Here is a 27,894-nt window from a genome sequence, read left to right on the forward strand (position 1 = left end):
CGATGAAGTTCCTACCCCAAAATTAAAATTTTTAATATCATTTTAAATTGGTTTTGAATGGAGCTGTTCAATCAACAGTGCCAACAGAACCAATAATAATAAAAAAAATTAATCCCCCTTTTACAAAGCCATGGTAACGGCTGCTGCTGCGGTAATTGCTCTAACATCCATAGGGATTTAATGAGCATCAGAGTGTTTGACGCATGGCAGCCACTACCACAGCTTTGTAAAAGGGGAGGGGAGATAAGTTAGGTGCCTACATCAATATGCGTCACGATCTAGATGTCTACCAGTAGGCACCATTTATAGAATCAGGGTCTGAGATCTCAACTCAAACTGGCTTCTGTTATGTGAAGTCTGGAATATAAAAATTTAAAAAGAGATAGATTTAACTCTCCATAAGATAAAGTCAAATATTCACTTTGAATTTCTCAAGATATCTGAGCATTTTCACTGCTCAGAAATTTTACATATTTGAGGCTCCTATAATCAAACTGAGAGAAGAAATAGATTACTACAGTTTTATAGACATAAATACAGTAATAGTTGCAATTTTCATGAAGCTTTTCTTGTGGATTCCAGATGCCCAGTTCTTGAAGTACCATTTTTTTCATATCATTTTGTCTTTTTAATCTAACAACCCCTCTTTAGTGAAATGCAGCAAGGTTTTTTAGTCTCTGCATGGTATCTGCAGAACCTCTGAGTTAACTGTTAAGGGTATTACAGGCATTTTCCTATTCAGCTAATACAGATTTCTTTTTAATGCATATTAACTGAATGGCAGAGATTATAATGTAGTTAGTGCTACCACAAGAGGTTTATCTAACTGCTGTACTAACAATATGTGGTAATTACCTCTACCCATTCCATATCCCCTTCTGTGTTAGATGGTTATCATGAAAAGTATTAGGGATATGCATTCACTTGAAATGACATGAGAAATGTCATTTCGTGTTATTTGAAGCCTGAAATGACAGGAAAACAACAACAACAAAATCTTTTTTTTTTTCCTGTATTCTTAATAGTGTGTATGTTACATAAATGGCAAATCTATAAAGGATGCCTTGATTCCTTGATTTAAGAGCCAATTGCACACACTAAGGCCCGCTTTTAGAAGCCGCGCTAGGGTTTTTAAAATCATTGGCCGCGGTGGTATTAGCGCTGCAAAAGAAGGGGGGGGAGCATAAATTATAGAACAGGCAGATTTATAAGTGTATGTGCCAGAAACTATTTAAAAAAATTGTGCCTAGTCATATAGGGGACCTTTTTACTAAGCTGCATTAAAAAGTGGGTTTAGTGCTCCCTTGTGTGAGATATTTTGGCTGATTTTCCATTTTTTGTATCAATGGCCATGTCCTAATGTTGCTTTCAACATGTGATCATTAATAGAATACATTAATAAGCACTTACCGCAACCCATTTTGTAGGCAGTAACCCCCAAATTCTACAAAGTATATTTCTTCTTCATGGCCATTTCATTTCTTTGAATAATCATTAAGGGGCTAATAATTTAAAAAAAGTCTAAAAAGTGGCCTAAATGGGTACTTGGACGAACAAAAAGCCTGATCGTCCAATTACCCATAATCAAAGCTGGTTTTAGACGTATATAAAACCAACTTAGGCCTTTCCCCTGCCACTAAACGCACAGAGAGAAAAGAGGAGTGGAAAGGGCGTGCGGTGGGCGGGAGTTGGGCCGACCTACACCTAGGCGTACAACATGTATAAACAAAGATTTTGACAGGTTGCCTAGTCGGCACTTATACGTTTTGACTAAGACCAAGTCAAAACAGGTACAAGTGCCGTAAAAGGGGCCGCTGAGCTGATCGCGACTGGCGCGATCAGTTCAGCGGCCCGGCAACCTACCCACCCCTCACTGCAACCATCGCGGCAGGAGCTCGGGCACCTAACTGTACCGAAAAAATCAGCACTGGTTAGAGAATCTGGGCCTGATTAGCGTATGCTTAGTACATATGTCTTTATCACATTGTTGCTTAGTGCATATGTCTTTATTGTCTAGTACAGTGTTCTTCAACCTTTTGACACCTATGGATTGGCGGAAATAAAATAATTATTTGATGGACCGGCACCGGTCTGCAGACCTGCAGTTGAAGAACACTGGGCTAAGTCATGCCCATCTCTACCCAATCTCCACTCCAGACCCTGCCCCCATAATAGTACTAATTGTAACACCATTTTTTCCATTAATTTTTCATATATAAACAAAATATAATTGTATTAATAACACATAATGGTTAACCACAAAATTAAAATACATAAAGCACACTGTATGCTTTTCAACATTCATTCCTACCAGAAAACCCCATGAAAATGCAGGACCAAAAACTAAAAGTACTAATATTTACAAACAAACCCTAAGATGCAAGACGCTGCAAGCAGCACAACCCCAGAGGAAAGAAACAAATGTATTTCTTCCTGAACAGATAACAGATGTAAATCAATCACTAAATAAAAAAACAAAAGAATTCCCCCTACCATTGTTGTTTCTCTCTCTCCCTCCATGCTGTGCCTTGCCTTCTGGCCTGCCCCCTGGTGTTATCTTTGGGCTGGTCCACGGTGCAATCAATGCAATGTCTTCATGCTGGCTCCCTGAGTGCTACATTGCACAAAGCTGTGGGCAGCGGCTCCTCGTATGCGTCCCTTGCCTCATCTAGAAGCCTTCCCTCTGACGTTGCAACGTCAGAGAAAAGGCTTCTGGTTCAGGCGCAGGCTACACGTAGGAGCCTTTTCCCACGGCTTTGTGCACTACAGTACTCAGGGAGCTAACCCGAAGATGCCGCGTTGATTGCACCATGGACTGGCAGCTGAAGAACACTGTCTAGGGCCCGATGGACGTTACGGCCCTGTGGACTGGCAGAAAATTTCAGCAGACCGGCACCGGTCCGAGGACCGGCAGTTGATAAACACTGATCTAGTACATAATGGGTGGCAGTAAGAGCTCAAAAACGAGTATGTTTTATTGCCCACATGCTAATGGCAAAAATAGAACATGACCATTAATACCACATTGGTGTTATTACGAAATGTGGTCTATAAATCGTAATAAACATAAAAGTAGGAATTTTGGCCATTTTATCCCAGCTGTAAAAATGGCCTTAGCATGTGGGAATGACCCACATAAGAGCTGCTAAAACTACGAGTATCTTTTACCACTGTTTGTTAAAAGGGCCCCAATGTATTTATGCATATGCACCAATTCCTACCATCACCACTTCTGCCTCAGAGGAGGTATGATACCAAGCCAACCTTTATAACTCAGTATAAAAGATAGTCAATAATCACACTATCATCCCACTATCATGCAGAATCAAAATTGGGCTTCCACTCTTATGGGATCTTCAGATCACCACCAAGTAATATAACATCAGATGGTATCAATCCTCATTAGTCCCAATATGTGTTAGTAAGCTACACTTTTTATTATTTTTATCTTTTTTTTCTTTGTAATTTCATTTAGTTAATATATAATTCATAAATAAATACATCTCTCTTCATAGTTGCATTGGTTAACTTTCATAAGCAAATAGTACTTAGCTTTTTTTTAAGTGCTCATCCCCTTATCGCTGACACGGTTCGCAAGCCTTTCTCAAGGCAGGGGAGTACATAACGAGTTTAACTGAACATACACTATTGCCGGTACAGAGCCAAGAACAGTGTATGTTCAGTTAAACTTGTTATGTACTCCTCCGCCTTGAGAAAGGCTTGCAAAACGCATTTTATCGCATGCACCGGATTAGTGTGTGCTAGGAAAAAAAAAAATCTACCACCTGCTCAAAAGGAGGCGGTAGCGGCTAGCGCACATGGCATTTTAGCGTGCATTATTCCTCACGTTAAGGCCCTAGCGCGCCTTTGTAAAAGGAGTCCCTAATACATCCAGTTAGCCCCGACAAACAATTTAAATGGCCAGAAGCCATTTCTGGACATTAAATTGCTTTGAACATTGACCCCATAATTGCCTTCCCTGCCTAGATGCCCTGATACAAAATCACCCTCTCTAAATGATTCAAATTTCTAGGTCCAAGGCAAGCTAGATATGAATCTACTCATAATAAGTTTTTTTACATTCTAACCCCTCATCTTTGGAATGATCTTCCCACCTTCATTTGTGAAGAGAAGTATTTTACCAAATTGTAAGCATCTTTTGAAGACTCACTTTTGCAAATTAGTGTTTAGAGCTGAGTTGTGTTGTGAAACTGTTGTGTTTATTTTATGACTTGGTGTGTGATTACCCTTTCCTCTCAAATTTTTGGCTGTATTGTTTGTTCCCCTGATGAGCCAAACATTGGTGAAACAAGGTTGCTTGTTGGGAAGATTGGAGAAGACGTGACGGCATTGGAGCTCAAGACGTTTTTTGTCAGCTAAGCCCTTGAACGTGCCTCTGGGTGACTTTGCCCTTTTCTAAACCTGAGCTGTTCTGTGAGGGAGTTTTTTTTGCCAGTGAAAGTATCAAAAGCAGTTTTGATTTGTACCTTTTGGTTCTATACTGCTATATTAGTCTGAGGCTTTTTCTCCCTCTTTTTGGGTGCATGCTGGGTTTGAAGAAGGAGGTACCTCGGTGTCACGATCACACACCATTTTGAATCATTATATCAACATATTATATGTTGTGCATCCTCATATAATTTGTTAACAAATTATAAATTGTATACCATTTTCATCAATAGTTGGAAAATGCAGTATGGAAAATGCAGTATAAAAAATACCCACTAAACATAACCATAACATGTATTGTCATAGGCAGGATTCTTTCTATGCTAATTTCTGGGCAGAGTTACAATTGCTAACCTCTCATTCAAACCTCAGGGAGAAGACCAGGTAGCAGGCTAAGTTGATTTATGAAAGAGGAGAAGCAAGCATAGAAAGCACATTATAATGAATAAGTATTCCCTTGTCAAATGAGCAATCAAAAATAATTAATCACTTACATAAAATTCTAACTAATTATGCACATATTAAATAAAGTTATAAACTGTTTAATTGCATCTCAAAGTCAAAGAAGGCGTGCCTACTTAGGTTTTCTGATTTCTTACTTGTGAATCCATGCAGTGTCTAATCGTAAATATTCAGTAAAATTCACACAGGAATACAGATTATTTAATTTTGTTTCATACCTTTGCTTCAAAAGAAATGGGCTTGAATACAATCTGTAAATGTAATGAGTGGGTTCCATACTTGTAGAATATTAATCTTCATATTAAGGGTTGGCTGTAGTGTACACCATCCCAAACCACTGTAGGTAATTAAAGCTAGCTTAAGAATTCAGAATTTATGACTTTTCAGGAATTGTTTTACATGTACAATGCAACAATATCATTAAAACACTGCACAGTGTCATAGAAGCTTTGATAATATCATAACATATGATAACATATCATATCCTTTCTAGGGATAAAATATACTTATTTTAGGATATATTTTTATCTTGCTTTGGCTAGAACTGTAATATCCCTATGACCCCAGTTAGATGGAGTAGCAGAGCATTTATCTCCTCCTCTCCCATTAATTTACTGCTCATGGCTCAGATGCTACTCTTGGGCTATAGCCAAAATGAGACTTCCAAGGTATGACACCTTTGTGAAACTTAGGGGTGAGACCACTGGGGTAAAATGGTTGATTTTCTGATTTCTTTCAATAATGACCACACACTGATGTTTGCATTAATGCATGGTCATTAGCATGTGAGTCCCTACTGCCACCTATGGTAGGGACTCACATGCTAAACCTGTGCTAATCATTTTGTGAGTGACAATGCTGCTGCTCTATCTAATCAGTGTAGAATATGCCCACTCTTCACCCCCGGACATGCCCCCCGCACCAAAAAATAAAAATATTCTTAAGTGTGTGAGTAGCACACACACATGGTAAAATTACAATAGGATGCCTTAGTGCATTCCGCAGTATGCCTTTTTTTGCCGTGGTAAGCAAAAGAACCCATTAGAAAGTAAATATGTTCTACTCTGCCCAGTTCCATGCTTACCTGTACCAATGGATTTCAGGTTCAGGGGAGCCAGTAGCACGGCAGATTAATGTTATTGCCTCTTGCCGCTCTGCTGTGGCATTGAAGGACCTCTGCGGTATTGTAATTGCTGGAGGGACTGGAAAAGATATATATATATACATATAAAACATTCCTGAGTTTAATTATATACAGGCCCAATGTTTACATTGCACATAGGGGGTTTAAATATTGGACAGGGAATAGCTAATTTAACCTTTTCTTTTCATTCAAAGGAGATTTCATACCAGGGAAAGATGTATATTGGATCCTATAATCCTAAACAGTAAACATAAAACAAAGCAATCTTAATATTTCAAACATATTATTTGAAATAATTACAATTTCATATTAATCCTAACATTTCAAACCTCTGAAAAACAGGTTTTGAATCAAGTGCTTATAGGGAAGCTGTAATAGAAGACCTCCCCATGCCAACATCATCCCCCTCCCTTGAAGTCTGAAAGCTGGCCACCAGTGCAAGGGAAGACTGACTTCAAAATATAGACCCTATTTTACTAAGCAGCAGTAGAGGTTTCTACCATGGCCCAGGGTGCTAAATGTTCCAATTCTGCTTCGACACTCAAAGGAATTCTATGAGCATTGGAGCATTTATTGCTCCGGCCAACGGTAGAAAACTCTACCAGTGCTTAGTAAAAAGGGGTGGAGGTAGGGAGTAACCGTTCCGTTACCTTCTCTTTCACTGCAACCACTATTTCTCCAAATGAGTACTTTTATCCATTCCAACTCCATCTAGACTTGTCCTGTGACACAGCTTTCTCTTTCTTAGACCTGGCACTTTGGAATACCTTGCCTTTACCTTTTAGCAGGACCACGATATCCACGCTTCAGAAAAGTGCTGTTTGAGTATTTTCTTAAGCACCATTCTTCCTGATCTTCACTTATCTCTAATTTTGATTATCCTTTCCCTCTTGCTCTTTTTATAAATACTGAAATTTCCTTTCTTCTCTCTTCTTACTTTTTTTGTAATTGTAAACTGCTTAGCAGTGTTCCTAGCATGTACAAATAAATAAATAGATCTTGGAGCAAAATACCAAAAACTTTCTTTACAGCAAGGATGGAAAATGCATCAAAAACTCTTGTGGCGGTAGATGTTAAAACTGAAAAAAGCCTGAGAAAGCAATTTGGAGGATAATTTTATAAGCCATTTTTGTCTGTAAAATACTTTGCTTGCCTTAAAATGCATAATGCATGAGCTGGCACATACCTCTGGACATTCTCAAGGAAAATTTTGGGTAAAGCATGGACAAAATCATGATTTCCATGTTTGTTTTACAGACCCGATTATATTTAATGTGACCAAAGTTCCACACACAACTTAATTGTTTAACAAGCCAATCAGTGTGATAATTAGCCATTTGTACATAATAATTGGCTTTAATTGTTACTAATTAGGATTTATACAAACAACTTTCTAAGCATATTCTATAAAGTGTTGCACATAAATTCTAGTATGTGGGTTTCAAAAGGGGGGCATCATCTCAAAAGGGGAGAAGCATGAGTGGGTTGTGGGCATTCTTAAAAGTTAGGCACAATGTTATAGAATATGCCCGATCTGCATACAATTTAGGTGCTAGTATTTAGGACAGGTTTTCATTAGCATAAATGGTAGCATCTAAATTTATTCAAGTGGATAGGCACTACATGTGATTTTTTTAAATCTTAAATTGGCCTTTATTTAAGGGATTTTAGTAGATATACTGGTGTTTAGATAGGATTTATTATTCTATAAACTGTGCCTAACTTTGGAGATATTTTTTTAATTGTGATAAGTGCTGTCCTTTTTGATGCTGAGTTTTAGACATCATATATAGAATATGGCCCTATGTGTATATAGGTACATTATATTCTAGCACTTAAGTCTGTTCCAAAGCAGACATACTGTTTGTATTCATTATGAGGATACTTTTTCTATAGGATTTGTGCTAGTATTTTATAAAGATACATAGAGGGCCATTTTCGAAAGGACATCCAAGTCCAATTTTGGACATATCCCACAACACATCCAAATATCAGGGCAGGGACACATCCTTTTTCAAAACCGCTAGTTATTCAAAGTTTTTGACCATTTTTGACCACAAAACAACATCCAAGTTCAAAACATCCAAATCCAAACCATTTGGACATGAGAGGGGCCAGCATTGTAATGGACTGGCCACACAGACATGCCAACAGAGCAATGGGACACCTTCACATAAAGGATTCCAGATGTACATCTTACCATATACTCCTTATAATTTATGCTGAGCTATCTAAAACTCCCCCACAACCTACTATACTCACCTGTCTACCACACTAATAGTTTGTCATAGTACCAACATATTGTTTCAATAAATAGTCAACTCAAAATAAAATCTAAATTATTTTATTTCTTTATTTTTCATTTATTTTTGTTTCAGTTTAATCTCCTCCTGAGGAAGCCCGTTTGGGTGAAACTTGGGTCTATGTAGAGAATCAACCAAGCTAATAGCACTTTATAAGCAAAAGTCACTTTTAGCATGAACCATTTTGAAGCAAAAGAAAGCAGAAAAAAATATTTCCTGCTGGGCCGCTACATAGCCACATTTCTCAGCACAATCAGTTTCCCCAGATATTAAGATAAGTACTACTATATTCTAAATGTACTGAGTATGATAATAATGTTGTAATCTGCAAAAGAAGCAATCAGTACAGTACAAGTACCTGGCGGGACTGAAAAGTAGCATGATGGTCTCTTAGCGGTACCAACTGTGCATGAGACAAGGGGCACTGAGCTCTTTTCATTATAAGCATAATTTATTTAACCTTTTCCTATCGTGTGTCCCGGATGACGGGACATTCCAAAAATGACATAGACAGTGGATAAACAGTCTGTATGGACTAATAAAGAGCCAGGAACAAAAAATATTTGAATTTACAGACTTACTACTTATTTACATTATGTTTACAATAGCCGTAAATGATAACGGTGAATAATACTAAAATAATTACGATTGGAACCAGCGTAATGTAAAATTTATTCCGATAGGAAAAGGTTAATTTAGATTTTATTTTGAGTTAACTATTTATTGAAACAATATGGTGATACTATGACTAACATATCTTGAAGATAATATTAGATACTATCATATATACTCCTATTGGCATTATTACCACACTAATAGCCCTTATGGCTGCAGGCGGCACCTATATGATAGTATAGTAGAATTTTAGTGGGTTTATGGGCCTGGATCTTCATCTCTATAGATCACTAGCCCATCCACCAGGTTAGTTAGGACACTTGTGTGATGTTTTACTAAGAGTTCTCATGCCAGGTCCTGCTGTTCTAGAGACCGGCATGCAATATTTCATTCAGATTTCAGTTTGGGTAATTTTTTAGCACTTTGATGCTTTTAAAACAGGTCCAGCTCCGGATGTCTAAGTTCCATCCAGGACGTCTTGGAAAACGTTTGATTATCGTCACAAGATGTCCAAGTCTAAGCATGCTGAAAGTTCACCCTGAACATGCATCCAAACTAAACTAAAACTTAACTTTATATACCGGTTCATCAACCAGAGGAAGCTCGACGCAGTTAACAATAAGTTAAAAAATAAGCTAAAATACAAGAAGATTAATTTTCAAAATGTTTAGAAAATAGAAAAGTTTTTAAAGATTTATGGAAAAATTGGAAAGAGCTGGAACACCTCAAAATTAAAGGAAGTTCATTCCATAATTGGGGAATTTAAAAGCCAGAGAAAGGCTAAAATTCTTGACTCCTTGAATTCCTTTCCTAGAAGGGAGGGAAAGTTTAAATCATTGAGTGCCTCTCACATATGAAAATCTATACATATTCCATAGAGGAGGAACAAGAGGAATAAAAATACCATATAAAATTTTTAAAATAATACATAAACATTTAAACTGGATTCTGAGATAAACCGGGAGCCAATGGAGACTCAAAAGCAAAGGAGTCATGTGGTCAAATTTGCTTTTTTCATAAATCAACTTCGCAGCAGTATTCTGAATCAATTGTAGTCTTTGGAGGCAGATCATTGTGATGCCAAGATAAATGGCATTACAATAATCTAGTCGAGATAGTATAATTGATTGGACCAAGACAGAAAAATGACATTGATGAAAAAGAGATCTAACCTTCCTCAGTATTTGTAAACTAAAAAAACATTTCTTAACCAGAGAGTTTATTTTATCCTTAAAGGTAAGGGAAGAGTCGAAAAGTATTCCCAAAATCTTGGAGGAGAACTCAATTTGTAGGGAGGCTCCAGGATTCAAAAGTACAGTGGAAGGAAGATAATCCAGTTTTGGGCCTAACCACAAAAGTTTAGTTTTGGCTGCATTTAACTTCATCTGGACAGACATAGTCCAAGTTTGAAGTTTGGAAATAGAGTGGTTTATTTTAAAAGTTAAATTGCTAATATTGTAGTCAATCTCGATCAATATAAAGATGTCATCTGCATAGGTAAAAAGCGTTTCCCAAGCAGATAACTTATAAGTGTTCAAAGTTGTCATATAAAGATTGAACAAGACTGGGGAAAGCGGAGAGCCCTGGGGAACCTCACAAGGAGGCTGCCAGGAATTAGAAATATTACCATCAATATTAACTGAGTAAGATCGAGACAGTAAAAATTTAGAAAACCAAACAAGGACAACCTGATTAAGTCCGATATCTGAAAGTAATTGGAGCAGAATATCATGATACACTACATCAAATGCCGGGACAAATCAAACTGAAGCAAAATTGAACATTTATTTTGTAGTCGTAATTGTTGGATTTTAGAAAGAAGAGAGATCAATAAGATTTCAGTACTAAAATTAGAATGAAATTCATATTTAAAAGGTTGAAGTAGTGAGAATTTCTCCAGATAATTGGAAAGTTGACCAGCTACAATTGATCCTAACAACTTTGTCAACAATGGTATATTAGAAATTGGTCGATAATGAGAGGGGATAATAGGATTTAGATCTGATTTTTTCCGAAGGGGAAGGAGTGTTATTTGCCCCATAGATTGCATAAAGTATCCATTTTCCAGTGAGTAATTTAATAAGGAACATTAAAAAAAAGATATGATGGAAAACGATCCAATGAAATGTAAATACACTTTCTCAACTTTTCACACAATTTGGAGACTTGGTTTTCAGAAACTGAATCAAAAGAGCACCACTAACGATCAACTGGTATCTCCAGTGTGGGATTTTTTTTTAATAAGAGGAGAAATATCCAATATTTCTTGCAGGAAAAGATTGCCTAATGAGAGAGAGTTTGTCTTGAAAAAAGCATGCTAGAACGTCAAAAGAAGGAGATAAAGATTGCTCAGACTTTGAGTCAGAATTAGTCAGAGAACACCAGACTTTAAAAAGATTATTAGGCTTAGCTACTTTACATCCATAATAGGTTTTTCTCACTTTCCTAAGTTCAAGATTATATTTTCTAATTGCAGATCTCCAATTTGATTTATCCGTGTCTGAATTAGATTTTTTCCAGTTCTTTTCTAACCTCCTACAATTTTGTTTTAGGGCTCTATGAATGGGTAGGAACCATGGTGCACTCCGGGCATAGGAGATTGTTTTGGTGATAAGTTGCGCCAAGGATTGATAGGCACATTCTGTAATGGATCGTAAATTATGCCAGCTATCATCAATAGTGTGCTCCCTAGGAGAGCTGGAGAGAGAAAAAAACTTGAGACCAAAAATATTCAGGACACATTTTCTTTCTAAATGTGACAGTTTTTTTCAGCAAAAATTGTGTCGGAATATAGGACATATAAATGGGAAATGAAAATTCACCAAAAAGTGGTCAGTCCAGGGGACTTGCTGCCAATGAACAGTGTCAACAGATTTGTTAAATAGTATGGTCTAAAAAAGTGACTATCTAATGTGTGACCTTTTTCATGGGTAGGAGAAATAGATGGTAAAGAAAAACCCAATGACTGAAGAAAATAAAGGAAGTCAGAGACCTCCTTATTGTTGGTATCTTCAAATGCAAATTTATGTCCCCTATCACAAAAAGTCTATGAAATTTAATTGAAACATTAGCAATTGTATCAGAGATGAAGGCAGATGACCTAATCCAAGGAATAGGAGGACGATATAAGAGGAAAATACCCAAAGAGTGTGAGGAAAACTTAACAGATGCAAGCAAAAACTCTAAATCTGGGCTACTAACCTTTTCAAGTAATTGAACATTAAAAAATGATTTAAAAATTAAAGCAAGTCCACCACCCCTTTTATTATTTCTAAAAGACAGTAGACCCCTAAAACCCTGGGGACAAATATCATTTTGGTTAAATGTGTCATCTTGAGAAATCCAAGATTCAGTAATACATACTAAACCTGGGTCTAAGTCAATTAACAGGTCTTTGATGATCTGCTCTTTGTTACAAACAGATCTGGCATTACAATAAAGGAATGGAACCAGAATAAGTGAATCTAGAAATACCTTTGAAACATTTTTAACTGGCTTTGTAGCTTTCAGAGTTATTAAATTTCTAGGGGAGATCGGTTTCATGTAAGATGGTTTTCTACTACTCAAGATAACAGGAATTTTCTGACCCAAACAAGAACAGTATGCTAAAATTGATTCAATAGAATCTAAATATAACATAACATAACTTTATTCTTCTATACCGCCATAACTGGATAATTTCTAGATGGTTTACACTGAAGAAGGCTGGACAATCATCAAAATACAAAATAGTTTAAAAAGTACAAAATATTTCTTAAAAGTACAATATAAACTACTTAAAATGCAATTCATTACTGATAATAATCACATTAGGAAATGAATCTATCAAACAACGTTGTCTTAATTACTTTTCAAAAAATACAGTAGGACGATATGGGGCTCATAATAAAAAAAAAAAAGTCTAAAATGTGGCCTAAATGGCTACTTGGACGATCAAAAAGCCTGATCGTCCAAGTACCCGTAATCAAAGCTGGTTTTAGACATATCTAAAACCAGCTTAGGCCTTTCCCCTGACTCTAAATGCACAGAGAAAAAAGAGGCATTTTTAGAGGAGGGGAAAGGGTGGGCGGTGGGCGGGAGGTGGGCCGACCTAGACCCAGGCGTGCAGCAGGTATAACCAAAACTTTAGGCAGGTTGCCTAGTCAGCACTTATACGTTTTGACTTAGGCCAAGTCAAAACAGGTATAAGTGCCGATAAGGGGCCGCTGAGCTGATCGTGGCTGCTGCGATCAGCTCAGCGGCCCCAGCAACCTGCCTACCCCCTACAGCAATGATCGTGGCAGGAGAGATGGCTCATCTCCTCTGCCGCGATCCACCCTTCCCTCCCGACAATGATCAGGGCAGGAGGGAGCCCAAGCCCTCCTGCCCCGTGGCACCCCCGACCTCCCCGACACTATTGGGGCAGGAGGGAGGCCAAGCCCTCCTGGCCCTGTGATTTCCAACTCCCCACCTCCCCACTGTCCGGCCAGGAGGGAGCCCAAGCCCTCCTGGCCCGGTGACACCCCCTAACCCCCACCCCCCACTAAAATATGGGCAGGAGGGATCCCAGGCCCTCCTGCCCTTGACAAAACCACCCACGACTGGCCCCTCCGAACCCCTGATCACCCCCCTGCCGACCCACGACCCCCCGCCGACCTGCCACCCCACACCCCCAATCCCACCCCCATACCTTGAAATCATTGGCCGGATGGACGGGTGCCAAGCCTGCCCATCCGTCAGGCCAGCCATCTCATGAATAGGGCCGGATTGGCCCATGCTGCTCAAACCACGTCCACAGGTGGGACCTGAGGTGCCTGGGCCAACCAGAATAGGCCCAGGAGCCTTAGGCCCCTCCTGTGGGTGGGGCCTTAGGCACACGGACCCAACCCAGCCCATGTGCTTAAGGCCCCACCCACAGGAGGAGCCTAAGGCTCATGGGCCTATTCTGGTTGGCCCAGGTGCCTCAGTCCCCACCTATGGGCGGGGGTTGAGCCGCCTGGGCCAATCCGGCCCCATTCCTGAGATCGGTGGCCTGCCGGACAGGCAGGCTTGGCATCCGTCCATCCGGCCAATAATTTCAAGTTATGGGGGTGGGATTGGGGGGTCATGGGATTGGTGGGGGGGTCATAGGTTGGTGGGGGGGCAAACGGGGGTTCAGGAGGGCGGTCATGGGGGTTGTGTCGAGAGCAGGAGGGCCTGGGATCCCTTCTGCCCGTATTTTAGTGGGGGGTGGGGGTTAGGGGGTATCGCTGGTCCCATCAAACTCAGCAGGGGGGGGTTTGGGATCACAGGGCAAGAGGGCATGGGCTCCATCCTGCCCCAATAGTGTCAGGGAGGTCGGGGGTGCCGCAGAGCAAGAGGGTTTGGGCTCCCTCTTGTCCCGATGTTGTCGGGGGGGGGGGGGGTGGATTCTTTAACTGGTGTTGTTTTTGACAGACACCGGTTACAGAATCCAGCTTTTAGGCGAAGGACTTGCTCCTCCTTCGCTTAAAAGTCCTTGTTTTGGCCGTTTGAAGCTTAGGCTTTTTTTAGGTTGATTATATGGTATAAGATTAGACATAGTGGTGGTCTGGGCGTTTAAACAGCTGAACGTAGAGGCAGGCCATTATTTAAAAAAACCTCCTTTTGGATTTTTTTTTTGATAATGGACATTTTCCCTTCTTCTACTTTCAACGTTTAAGGCCAAAATGGGACTTAGACGTTTTTTTTTTATTATGCCCCTCCATGGCTTTACCGATCATATTGCCTCTGTAATTTTCATTGTTGAGCAGTGGATGGCAGAGTTTAATTTGAAACTTAATTCAGATAAAACAAAATTATTTTTGCTAATCCATCTAATAAGATTAATGAAGGGATTTTGATATTGAATGGAACCTTATACCCTATTAATTCCACTATTAAAATTCTTGGAGTTTATGTGGATCAAAATGTATCAATGAACTTAAAAATATAAGAATAGCCTTACTGGGTCCAATTGTCCATCAAGCCCAGTAGCCCGTTCTCATGGTGGCCAATCCAGGACACTAGTACCTGGCCAAAACCCAAGGAGTAGCATTATTCCATACTACCAATCCAGGGCAAGGAGTGGCTTCCCCCCTGTCTTTGTCAATAGCAGACTATGGACTTCCTCCAGGAACTTGACCAAACCTTTCTTAAAACCAGCTACACTATCCACTCTTACCACAACAATGCGTTCCAGAGCTTAACTATTCTCTGAGTGAAAAAATATTTCCTCTCATTGGTTTTAAAAGTATTTCCTTGTAACTTTATTGAGTGGGTACTCAGATAGATGCTATAGTCTGCAAAAGTTTCTTTATGCTGTGGAACTACAAAAAGATCTTATTTTGATACTAATTCCTTTAGGCTTTTAGTACAATCTTTGATTTTGACTAATATTATTTACTTAGCAGGTTATCAAAAAAACTTTAATAGATTAGGTATCATTCAAAATCATTTGAAGCAAGTGTTACTGTATATTCAAATTCAGATATATCTGTTATAAGGTAACACATGATCTAACTCGAGATTATCTTTTTGACCATTTCATGTTTGTAGACTCTAGGGGGCTGATTCTATAAATGGGCATCATGATTGTAGGCAGCAGTAGGCTTCTTACTGCTGTCTAGCAGAGAATCACATGTAAAAAAAAATCTCAGAGGCAGGACGCCTACACTGTAGGCATTTTTTTACGTTTGAGGGAGATTCGTTGAGACACTTAAGCTCGCCCAAGGCTGAGCGTGGGCATGGTTTTGTCTAAAAGTGGACTTGGATGAGCTTAAGTGGCCCTAGATAACTTAACTGGCTAAGTCAATATGCAACTTACACACACACTATCCTCACATGCCACACCCCCAGCCAGAAAAATTCAGAAAAGTTCAGGAATATGTGGTTCAGCATGTGAAAATATGCAAACTCTCACAAGACCCTTTAACCTAGAAATATAGAAACATGATGGCAGATAAAGGCCAAATGGTCCATCTAGTCTACCCATCTGCAGTAACCATTATCTCTTTATCTCTCTGAGAGATCCCACATGCCTAACCCAGGCCCTTTTGAATTCAGACACAGGCCCTCTTTTACAAAGGCGTGCTATAAGGGCTCCTTTTACTAAGCTGTGCTAGCTGTTATAGCCCGTGTTATATTACGTGCGCGCTATACACTAACACCTCCATAGAGCTTGCATTAGTTTTTTTCATGTAACGTGGGGGTTAGCGTACGCTAATCTTCAGCGCACGCTAAAAACACTAGCACACCTTAGTAAAAGGAGCCCTAAGTGTTTTAGCGTGGATTTAGCATGTGCTAAATCAACACGTGCACTAACTGCTAATGCGGCCATAGGATAACATGCACATGTGAGCATTTAGGGGTAAATTCTCTATTACTGCGTTTAACTTAGGCGTGCTTTGGACGTCCGATGTAAGTGAATAATTACGGAGTTAAGGGTCTTAATTAATGTTAATTGGGTAATTAACGACACATAGACGTCCCTATGAAGTACTTGACGAACTGACGTCTATTGAAAGCATAGTCCCGTCTCCAGCTCTGGACGTGGGCGTTCCGTGGGCGTTCCGTGGGCGTGCCAAATGGGGACACTAGATAGGCGCTACCTGAGTGACCGCCTGCGTCTAAATATCGTGAATTATGTAGATGTAAGAAACCCTGGTCTAACTTGGATTTCAATGCCGTTTCAACTATCGTGATTGTGGCTCTTCATTCTAAGCACTGTACTAATGCATATATGACTGTAAGTAATCTGTTCCGTTTAGGCGTTATTTGTGCTGCAATTCTTTAATGCATATTTGATATTTGTTTTCTACTTGAAAACTTTCCAAATCTTTAGGCATTCCTTTGCTTAAACTTATTTGAGTTCATCCTGATATGATACCTAATGAAGCACAGACAGCTCAGTCAAGCAGCTGTAGCTCTATGGGTTAGGAGCCAGCCTGTGCTCCTAACATCCAGAGGTTGTGGGTTCTACACCCAGCACATCTTTTAATTGTGGCATACTACTTTGAAGGTGCAGATTGATGAGGTCACAATGAGGTCAGTTTTGTGCAACTGAAGACCTCCATTTTGCAATGAGGGAAGCTGGAATGTTAAGGTGTGTATCTGTTTATTCTCTTTTTAAGTGCTGATAATGTGTGCTGTTTTTTCTTTGCTTTCAAAAGAGAGCCGATTGCAGTGCTGTTTGTTGAGAAAAAAAAGGGGGTTGTAAAAGCCATGTGTAAATTATATTATTGTTTGGGCAGAAATTTGGTTTGTTATCCATGCAATATAATGTGTTCCATTGTTATGGTGTCATTATATTTATTAGGACAGAGAAAAGATGAAAATTACCTATTGAAATTCACTATTGGAATTATTGATGAAAAAACACAGCGGACGTCTGCCTCGCGTGTAACAAAGTCCTATCCTTTCCACTTCTAATAGGAGGTGAGTATGACATTTCTGTACAGCTTTCTGTGTAGCATACATCTACCGGTTCCCACCTTCCATACTGATAATGTAAGTTCAACACCCACTCGGTACGTTTCATCTTCTAGTTCTCCTTTGAAACATAACATATTTTTTTTCCTTGTATTAATGGTAAACTGTACAATTCTGATATCCTAGAGGAAAAAGATACAACACAGAAGTGTTCTCTGCTAGATTAACTAATATATAGTTTACAAAATGGTATACTGTGTTTTAGTTATCTTTTTCATCATCCTATACTTACAATGCTGAATGTGTGATAATAAAGAGTATAAATAAAGTATAATGTAAAAAAACAAAAAACAAACATACTCACGTCTAAAACCTGCGTCTATTTTGCGTGAAGAGGTTGTAGGGACGTCTACCGCTCGCCTAAGTACCGTTAATTGGCAATTACGTTTACCGGACGTCTAAAGCACGCCTAAGTTAGACGTACTAATAGAGAATTTACCCCTTAGTGTTTAGTGCGCACTAATATTTAGCGTGCGCTAAAAAGCTTAGCATACCTTTGTAAAAGAGGGGGGTCAGTCTCAGCCTCCACCACCTCTTCCTGGAGACTGTTCCACACATCTACCTTTCTGTAAAAAAGTATTTCCTCAGATTACTCCGGAGCCTATCACCTCTTAACTTCATCCTATGCTCTCTCATTGCAGTTTCCTTTCAAATGAAAGAGACTCGACTCATGCACATTTACATTATGTAGGTATTTAAACATCTCTATTATATTTCCCCTCTCCTGTATTTCCTCCAAAGTATACAGATTGAGATCTTTAAGTCTGTCCCCATATGCCTCATGACGAAGACCACACACCATTTTTGTTGCCTTTGTCTGGACCAACTCCATCCATTTTATATCTTTTGTATGTGCGGCCTCCAGAATTGTACACAATATTCTAAATTAGGTCTCACTAAAGTCTTATACAGAGGCATCAATACCTCCTTTTTCCTACTGGCCATACCTCTCCCTATGCAATCTGGTTGAGTAGTAGCCTGTTTCTGAAAATGGATGTACCTGAATGTAAACCACTTCAACTATAAGTGGTATATAAATACATAAATAAATAAATCAGTGCTAGGTATGAGTCTATAAAGGACATGCATGCTTTCTAGAATCCTGATTAGCATCAATTCCCACATTTTTACTTTGAGTGCCAAGCTTATGCCTGCTTACACCACATGAAAATGCTGGTGCCCAAGTTGTGCACATAGACCCAGTATTCTACAACAATATGCACAACTTTTTGGAACCCCCTGCCATGCCCATGCCACTTCAATGTCTATATCCCCTTTTGCACGCAATGGGATTGGGGTGTCATGTATTATAGAATAGCATGCAGCAAGATACATGTGAAAACCCTAACTTGTGCCAATTAAGTCAATAATTGGTTATTAGTGGCCAATTATTGTTTGTTAATGGCTCACTAGCCAATTAATTTGCACGCATATCTCGGGATCACGCCCAAATATAGATGCCAAATGTGTGCACCATGTATAGAATCCAGGGATAAGTGTTTAACACTCTTTAGTATAACGGCCCGTTAGATGCTTCAATTCTAGATTATTATAATTTACATTTATATCTCTAGCATATTGGCACCAATACACCAGCTCCATATATCAGAGGAAATTCTAAATCCCTTTGTGATAGTTAGACTTGAACTCCCAGAAATTATGCAATAAAATCAATTCTCTGGAATTTGGACTTTAACATGAACTGAACATTTAGGCCCTCTTTTACTAAGCTGTGGTAGAGGTTTCTACTGCAGCCTGGGACATTAAGGCTCTCTTTTACAAAGGTGCGCTAAGCGTTTTAGCATGGATTTAGCACGCACTAAATCAACGCGTGTGCTAACCGCTAATGCATCCATAGGATAACATGTACGCCTTAGCATTTAGTGTGTGTTTAGCGCGCGCTAATATTTCACACGTGCTAAAAAGCTTAGCGCATCTTTGCAAAAGAGGGGGTAAATGTATCGACTCTCATAGGAATTCTATGAGCATCAAAGCATTTAACAGTCCAGGCCACGGTAGAATCCTCTACCATGGCTTAGTAAAAGAGGGGGTTAATAAATGACAGATACTAAAGTCAGACAGAAAATTGTTCATGGCACATAAGAGCTTCAGTATAAAAAATTAAAAACAATCTTTTATGTTCATGCGTCCTCCTCAGGCTGCAAGGCCCCTCCACCTGCAGCTGTTTAGAGGTCAGTGTTTAAAATGGATGAAGATGAGAATATTGTGCGAACAGCATACCAAATGTGTTTTACAAGTGTTTCTAAACTCTCCTGAGATTTCAGCCATCCATCTGTCATTTACTTGAATTACTGCACTCTGTATAATGCGCGTGTGTGTGTGATGTGGATGCTTACACATGCAGCACAAAGACATATTTGCCTAAATACAATATAAGTAGCATATCATTCTAAAATCTTCTGAAGATAATATTTTCTGCCTGCCACATGTTTTGCGTACAACTAAATCTTTTACAGGTGTGCAGTCTAAAAACATTTGTCTTGTTTAGTTTCCTGTGTCTTTTACTACTTTTTTTTTTCAGAAGCAATTATCGGTAGTAGCACGCCCTTGAAAAGAGTGCCATTGACATTTCCTATGTTGTTTCAAATGAATACATATCTCTAATAGAGGGGTCCTTTTATTAAGGTGCACTAACCAATTTAGCGCATACTAAATGCTAAGGTGCGCATTATATTCTATGGGCACCAGGGCATTTAGTGTGTACTATATCAGTTAGTGCACCCTAATAAAAGGACCCCATATTTAGGTCATTACTTTTAGATGCTTCTTTTAAAATAAAGAACCTGCAAACTTGAGTAGAGATCATATTTTTTTAAAAGATGCAAACTTTCTGAATTATTCATGTCTTTCCCTCAAGCCACAACAAGTCTATAAATTAAAACTTCAGGCAACAGTTGGCCTGATTCACTAATTCTCCCTTCCATCTATTAGGGGTGTCCATAGCCCATTTCATTTCATTTTCTGATGAATTACCTATGCGGTTTATTTTATAAAAAGGAAACGTTTACCTTCTTGCCAATGACATGTAGAGGGCCATTTTTGAAAAGGACATCTAAATCTAACGTGCCTATTTCCCACTAAATATCCAAAGTTGGAAGCACAGAAATTACCATTTTTGAATGCGACATCCATATATATATACTAGTCTTTAAGCCCGTTACATTAACGGGTGCTAATGTCGTTCTTTCTTTCTGTCTCTCTACCTCCTTCTGTATTTTTCTCTCCCTGGCCCCCTTTCTCTATCTGTCTTTCTGTCCCTTTTCCTGCCCCTGTGTCTTTCTTCCTTTCTTTCTGTCTCCCTCCCTCCCGCTGTCTTTCTTTCTATCTGTCTCTCTCGCTGCCCCTTATGTAGCATTCCCTCCCCCTCCATTTCCCTGTGCAGCAGCATTTCCCCACCCCACTTTCCTGTGCAGCAGCAACAGCATTTCCCTCCACCCCCACTTCCCTGTGGAGAAGCCGCAGCAGCATTCACTCCACCTCCATTTCCCTGTACAGCAGCATTTCCCTCTCCCACCCCACTTCCCTGTGCAGCAACAGCAGCAGTATTTCCCTCCCCTTCCACTTCTCTGTGCAGCAGCCTTACCTCTAAACAATAAAGTTTTACAGAAATGGGCCATTTTAAGACTTATTTGCATTCTTTATAATCATGCAATTTTTTCATTTTTGAGTGTCATGTTTCTTTCTTAACTCTTTGGCCTCTGAGGGACCTCCTCTTCTTTTACTTCTCTTTCTGCTTTCCCCCCTTTCATTCTTCTTTAATTTCCTTCCCCCTTCTCCCTTCCCCTTCTTCATGCATAATTCATGCCAAATACTACAGAAAAGCACTTAACATCGCAGCACTAACCAATCATAGGGACGCAAACAGGTCCTCCCCCCCCTTACATGTCGAACAGCATCCTTCCCACGTGACATGGTCCCGTATGGTCGTCATTCCTTGCCAATCTGGAGTCACACAATTATGCAAAACTCATCTTCCGCTGGTCCTGGAGTGAAGCTAATTTGGCAAACGTTTAACCGGGCTTGCTCCTTTTGTCTCTCTGTGGATAGATGGCTAATAGCCTCGGAGGAGTTCTTCCGGAGTCTGAACGGTGAAGAGAATTCACTGAAAGAGTGGGCAAAGCAGGAAAAACGGCACTACCGGCCAAAGTTTATTTTTAAGTTTAAAGGTGCCGCGGCGGCTCTTCACACGATCGCCACCATTTTTCCTGGATGTCGTAAACTTCGGGGGTCTGCAACAGAGGGAACTTTGTAAGCACCGTGAGCATGGGGTCTGTGACAGAGGGAACTTTGTAAGCGTGCATGCGCACTCTTGCTGGCCACAGACCTACAGATCAGAGATCAGGGAACATGCGGTAAGAGTGCGCATGCGCACTTAGCATATTTTTTTGAAAATCATCTACTGGTAACTTCCTCACTAAAAATTATTTATTCAAGGAGGGATTCTATCTTTTCTGTTACAGCTCCCCAAATTTGGAACTCACTTCCTCTCAATATAAGAGAAGAAAAATTACCAATAAATTTAAAGGCCTACTAAAAAGCTGGCTGTTTAAGGATGCATTTAACTGACCCTTTTCATAATCACATTATCTCATTCCCAGGAATTTATCTGGACAAGGAACACTGTTAAGTAGAAATTAAGTGGGTGCCGTTCCCCAACCTTTTGTTTCCTTACCCTTCCTTTTTATTTATTTTTGAATTGTATTTAATCCATTTTCCCCCCCTCCTCTTCATCAGTGTTTTTACGTCATAATTGTCTTTAATGTCCTGTTTGTTGGAAATTTTTTATTTTTTCTATTTTTAATTTTGTAAATTGCATTGGATTTAGATACTGCGATTATATCAAATATTTAAAAAAAAGAAAGGAGGTGTTGATACCTCAGTACAGGCCATTGGTGAGGCCCCACTTGGATTATTGTGTTCAATTTTGGACACTATGGGCTCCTTTTACAAAGCCGCGCTAGCATGGTTAAAGCATGTGACTTTTAATCACTCGCTAATTTCTGCACTAGCCAAAAACTACCGCCTGCTCAAGAGGAGGCGGTAGCGGCTAGCGAGTCCGGCAGTTTAGCGCACGCTATTACACGTGTTAAACCGCTAATACATCTTTGTAAAAGGAGCCCTATACCTGGTGAATTATATAGGAAGACTTGAACCGGTCCAATGAAAATGGTAATAATAATAATAATAATAATAACAGCTTATATACCGCAATACCGTGAAGTTCTATGTGGTTTACAAAAGATTAAGCAAAGGTACAAATTGACTGACTTCAAGAGGGGAAGAAGAAAGAGAAGTAATTAGACAGGAAATTCATTGTTGAGGAGAAAAGTGATCAAAAGGACAGTAGGTCGCTATTGAGGGGAAAGAGATAAGTGGATCAGTTGTCAAGATGTTTTAGGAACAGGTGTGTTTTTAGATGTTTCCTAAATTTCTCATAAGTAGAGGGCGAAAGTAATTGTTCTAGGTCTTTACCCCATGATGCTGCTTGGTGTGAGAGAAGGAATTCATGGTGTTTTTTCAGTTTGCAACCTCTCACTGGGGGGGGGGAAACAAAGTTGGAATGTGAACTTCTCTTGTGTCTGTTGGTTGCGAAGGAGAAAAGGTCAGTAATGTATTTGGGGGCAAGTCCGTGTAATGCTTTAAAGCAGAAACAGGCAAATTTGAACTTTACGCGTGCCTTCATCGGCAGCCAATGTAGCTGGTTTGAGCCAAAAGATGTACAAGGAGAGACTGCAAGACCAGAATATGTATACTCAAGAGGACAGGAGGGACAGGGAAGATAAGATACAGACATTTAAAGGTACTAATACAGAACCAAATATTTTCCGGAAAATGGTAAAGCAAGAGGTCATAAATTTAGTTTGTAGGGTGATAGAATTAAGAGTAATATTAGGAAATTATTTTTCATGGATATGGTGTTTGATGCCTGGAATGCCCTCCCAAGGGAGGTGGTGGAGAAGAAAACAGTGACGGAATTCGAAATGCATGGGTCGAACACAGAGGATCTCCGAACAGAAAATGAAGTGTATAAATTGAATAACTAATAATAATAATAACTTTATTCTTCTATACCGCCATAGTCAGATGACTTCTAGGCAGTTCACATTGAAGAGGGCTGGACAATCAGCAAATTACAGAATGCAAAAAGTGAGGATACAACATATTACACAAGAAATAGACAGAAGGAAAATATAAATTTAGTGTGGCTTCTGTTTAGGAGATGAATCTGTCAAACAGTACAGTTTTAATTACTCTCCGAAAGGTCTGTACTGAAGAACTAAGGCTGGTACTGGATAGACTTGCATGGTTTATGTCCTGTATATGGTTATTTGGCTTAGGATGGGCTGGAGAGGGCTTTGTTGGGAACTCCAGTGATTTGGGATGGTTTATATAGGCTGGAGTAAGCTTTGATGCCAACTCCAGTAGTTGGAACTTAAGCACAGTACTGGGCAGATTTCTATGGTCTATGACCCAGAAATATCAATGAACAAAGACAATTGAACTTAATCATGAATTTGTAATGCGTGTACCTATTGGGCAGACTAGATGGATCATTCAGGACTTTATCTGCTGTCATTTACTATGACATCTAAAAATGTGCCTATTTTGACCTCAAAACCATCTAAATCAGCATCATTTAGACATGGGACATGGACTACCAAATAGACATGCCTACAGAGCAGTAAAGCACCTTAGAGAGCACTGCTGTGAACTTCACATAAAGGGTGCCAGATATACATCTTACCATATAGCCCTTATAATTTATGGTGAATCTTCTAAAACTCCCCTCAAACCTATTATACCTACCTACCACCCCACTAAACCCTTATGGCTGCAGTTGGTACATATATGGCAGTATAGTAGGGTTTGGTGGGCTCAACACTGTAGATGTATTGGTTAGATTACCTTATAGGTTTGGATCCTCCTATCTATGGTTACTAGCCCACTCACCTGGCTACTTAAGACACTTGTGTGATGCTCTACTAGGATATCCTATACTAGGTTCTTCTGCTTTCATTCAGATTTTTTTGGGGTGAGAGAGGGTCAGATATCACTGAGAGAGTGTGGGAGGCCATTACTTAATTCCTCCAGTGGCCATTTGGTTAGTTTTGGTACCTTTTAGGCACTTAGATGCTTCCAAAAGAAATCTAGCCCAAAGCATCTAAGTTCCTTCCAGGACATTTTGCAAAAGGTTTGATTATCCCCACAAGACATCCAAATCTAGCCTGCCCAAAGCATACCCATAACATGCACCCTTGAACTCCGAATGCATAGCAGGTGAAACATCTCACTAGACATCTAGGAAAATATTTTTGATTATCAGTACTTGAATGTCCTGGCAATTAGGACATCCAAGTGCTAACTTAGGTGGTTTATTTGGATGGTTTTTTTTAAAGATGTTTTCATTTTTTTTATTATGCCCCTAAAAGCTTCACATTAGTGGATGCCTTGAAGGAGGCAGATAACATGAAAAGTGATTTGTAAAAATTAGAAGCATGGTCTAATGCTTGGCAGTTAAGCTTTAATGTGAAGCAGTGCAAAATGATGCATTTGGGGTATAGAAATCCCCAAAGAGCTATACGTCATGAGAGGCAGGAAGCTAATGTGCATTGATCAGGAGAGATACTTTGGGTAATAGTGTCAAGGTTCTGAAACAATGTGACAAAGCAATGGCCAAAGCCAGAAGGATGCTTGGTTGCAAGAATTCCTAAAGCATTTCCCTGTATCCCACTTACTTGTACTAGACACTCTTCAATGTGACCTTACTTTGCCTCCCTTCCCCCTACCAATATTCATGTACTCAAAGACTTCACTGCTTTCTCCCGCTGAATTTCCAGCCCTTCTTTATTGTAAACCGCCTCAACCTACTTCTTATTGTAAACCGCCCCTACAATGTGACTTTACTCTCTCTCCCCTCCTCCCTACAAATATTCATGTACTCAAAGACTTCATTGTTCTTGTTGCTGAATGTCCAGCTCTTCTTATTGTAAACCGCTTTGGCTTTGGTGGTATATAAACAATAAATTATTATTATTATGGAGCAATTTTATAAGCAGGCACATAAATTCAGGCACCACAATGGGGAGCACTGGGTCCAATTGTATAATGGCATTTTGATGCATCTAAGTCATTATAGGATACTAATGCAAACCAGCTTTGGTATGCCAAATGTTAGGCACAATCACTTATACCATCAGAATAGTGCTTAATGCATATACCCATGTCACTACAAATTATTGTCACCAATGATGTACAGAAGTGGCAAGTAATTCTAGCTCTTGTTTATAGAATTGCCTTCTATCAGAAGAAAAGAGAAGGTGATGATGCTCTTGTAGTCATTGATAAGGCCTCATTTTGTTTATTATACCTGGAGAACTCAAGTTCAGTTTTGGAGACCATAATATACCATGGAGGTGCATTTGTTTGAAACAATATATGAAATGTCAACAACATTTTAAACCTGAAACAGGAGAAAAATCTAGCATTTTAGGGTTTATTTATTTCCATGTCATCAATAGTATATACTAGAGAATGACACGGGGACAAATTTTTCCTCATCTCTGTGGGAACTCATTTTCCCGTCCCATCCTGGAGAGTTTTTTTCCTGTCCTTGCCCCATTCCTGCAAGCTCTGTCCTCATCTGCACAAACCTCAAACACTTTAAAATCATAAGTGTTTGAGGCTTGTGTGGTTTAAGGCAGGGAGAGCGACAAAACTCTGTGGGGACAGGATGGAGAAATTGCTGTGGGGATTTGGAAAAAATTGTCCCTGGGTCATTCTCTAATATATTCTATCACTTCATAAGCCTCTATTGAAATGTTAAGTACAGTAGGTTCCTACTGTAGTGCTAAGTAGGTGCCTATCACTTCAGTAGCTACTCGGGGTTTTTTTTATCAAGCTGCAGTAAACACTAGCATTTGCTTATTGCAGCATATAAAGGCTTACTGGTGGGCATGTTCAGGTATCCCACAGTAAGTTTCAGTTTAGGGCATACATGAGTCAAGTCCTTATGTACCCGTTGCATGTGAGAAAAGGCTTTCTACAAAACACTTTAAAACATTTTTATGGTAATTTGCCTGTAAGTGTACGGTAATCACATGCTATTTATTTTTGTAATTTTTTTCAGGAGGGGGTATAATATGGGTGGGAAATGGACATGGAAATGGACTGGCCATTGTGGAATTAATATCTTTACAGGTCTCACATGCAAATGGAAAAATTAGCACAGAACCTGCAGAAATAAAAACAGTCCTATTTTAGGGATACCCTACAAAGGCTCCTTTTATGAAACTGTATTAGGCCTTTTTTTATCACTGGTCACAACAGTATTAGCTCCGATGCTCATAGGAAGCCTATGAGTGTCAGAGCTTTTACCACCATGGCCGGCAATAGAAAACCCTAACATGATTTCATAAAAAAAAAGGGGGGGGGGGGTTGAGGAATATACCTAGTGCATGAAAAATTCCCAGTTAAAATGCATTAACCCCATTTTATAGCACATCTTAGAAAAAGACCCAAAGACAGGAAATCTCAAACAAACCAAAATAAAATAAAGCAAACAAAAAAAACAACTCTAACAAGACCACATCATGGGAAAGAGTAGAAATACATGAAAAAGAAAATAGTATAGAAACCAATAAATCAATCCCCTCCACTAATAAGCCCATTAAACACCTAACTGACTCAGCCACTCCATTCAAAATAACCAGTTTCCTGTTGCGCTTGTTCAAAAGAAGCTCTTCTAAATATCTGAGGTCTCTGCCAACAGAGGTACTTTAAAATATAAGTAGCCCCTATGACAAGTGTTGCTATAATATTTAGCTAAAACAAGTCTGTCTTTGCACTTGTCTGCACACTAGAGCTATGGAACAAGTGCCATGAACTGTATTTGTGCTTTTTGAAACTGCCTGCTTGGGAGCAATCAGTACTAGCTCTGTGGAGAGCTGAATCCTCAGGCACAGCTGAGACTAAGTTAATGCTGAGAGCAAGCCTTGAACTTTATTTTGTGCTGTTTTAGTTGCTTGCTTCTTTTGGTATTTTTGTTTTGAGGCTGTTTGAAGTTCTGACAATTTTTCAGCTGCATTAATGATCCACTTACCTTGGTGAAGAAAGGAATAAAATTGAATTATTCTCTTATGAACTACATTGGTGGTGACTTTGATTTATGGCTCCTGTTTAAAGTCCAGTCCTGCAGGGTGACTCCATTTCGGGTCACACGCTGGTGCTATATTTTGATGTAACCACTGGTAGTGCTGTTGAGCCCTAGTCTAGGCTACAGTGGGGTTACTCAGACAGAGTAGGGCGTGCCCCTAAGGTATTTAAACCAGCAGTTGAGAGCAGACAGGCAGGCCAGCTAGGGATAAGGTTTAAACCTTTTTTCCCTAGGGAGTCCCCTGGGCCAAGCAGGAGCAATCGACCCATTCCTATGGAGCT

At 39.5% G+C, this 27,894-nt stretch overlaps 1 protein-coding gene across 4 annotated transcripts in view; it reads right to left on the reverse strand.

Annotated features, from left to right (window-relative positions):
- The window catches only part of NCAM2 (neural cell adhesion molecule 2), a 600,622-nt gene that overhangs the window by 278,309 nt on the left and 294,419 nt on the right, over window positions 1-27,894 (reverse strand). For all 4 annotated transcript variants that reach the window (XM_033943261.1, XM_033943263.1, XM_033943259.1 and 1 more), the window contains one exon: window positions 5,996-6,113. In XM_033943261.1, coding sequence (XP_033799152.1) covers window positions 5,996-6,113 — 118 coding nt within the window. The remainder of the gene's footprint in view (window positions 1-5,995; window positions 6,114-27,894) is intronic.

Source organism: Geotrypetes seraphini, chromosome 4 (assembly GCF_902459505.1).
Source record: "Geotrypetes seraphini chromosome 4, aGeoSer1.1, whole genome shotgun sequence".
Lineage (NCBI taxonomy): Eukaryota > Metazoa > Chordata > Amphibia > Gymnophiona > Dermophiidae > Geotrypetes > Geotrypetes seraphini.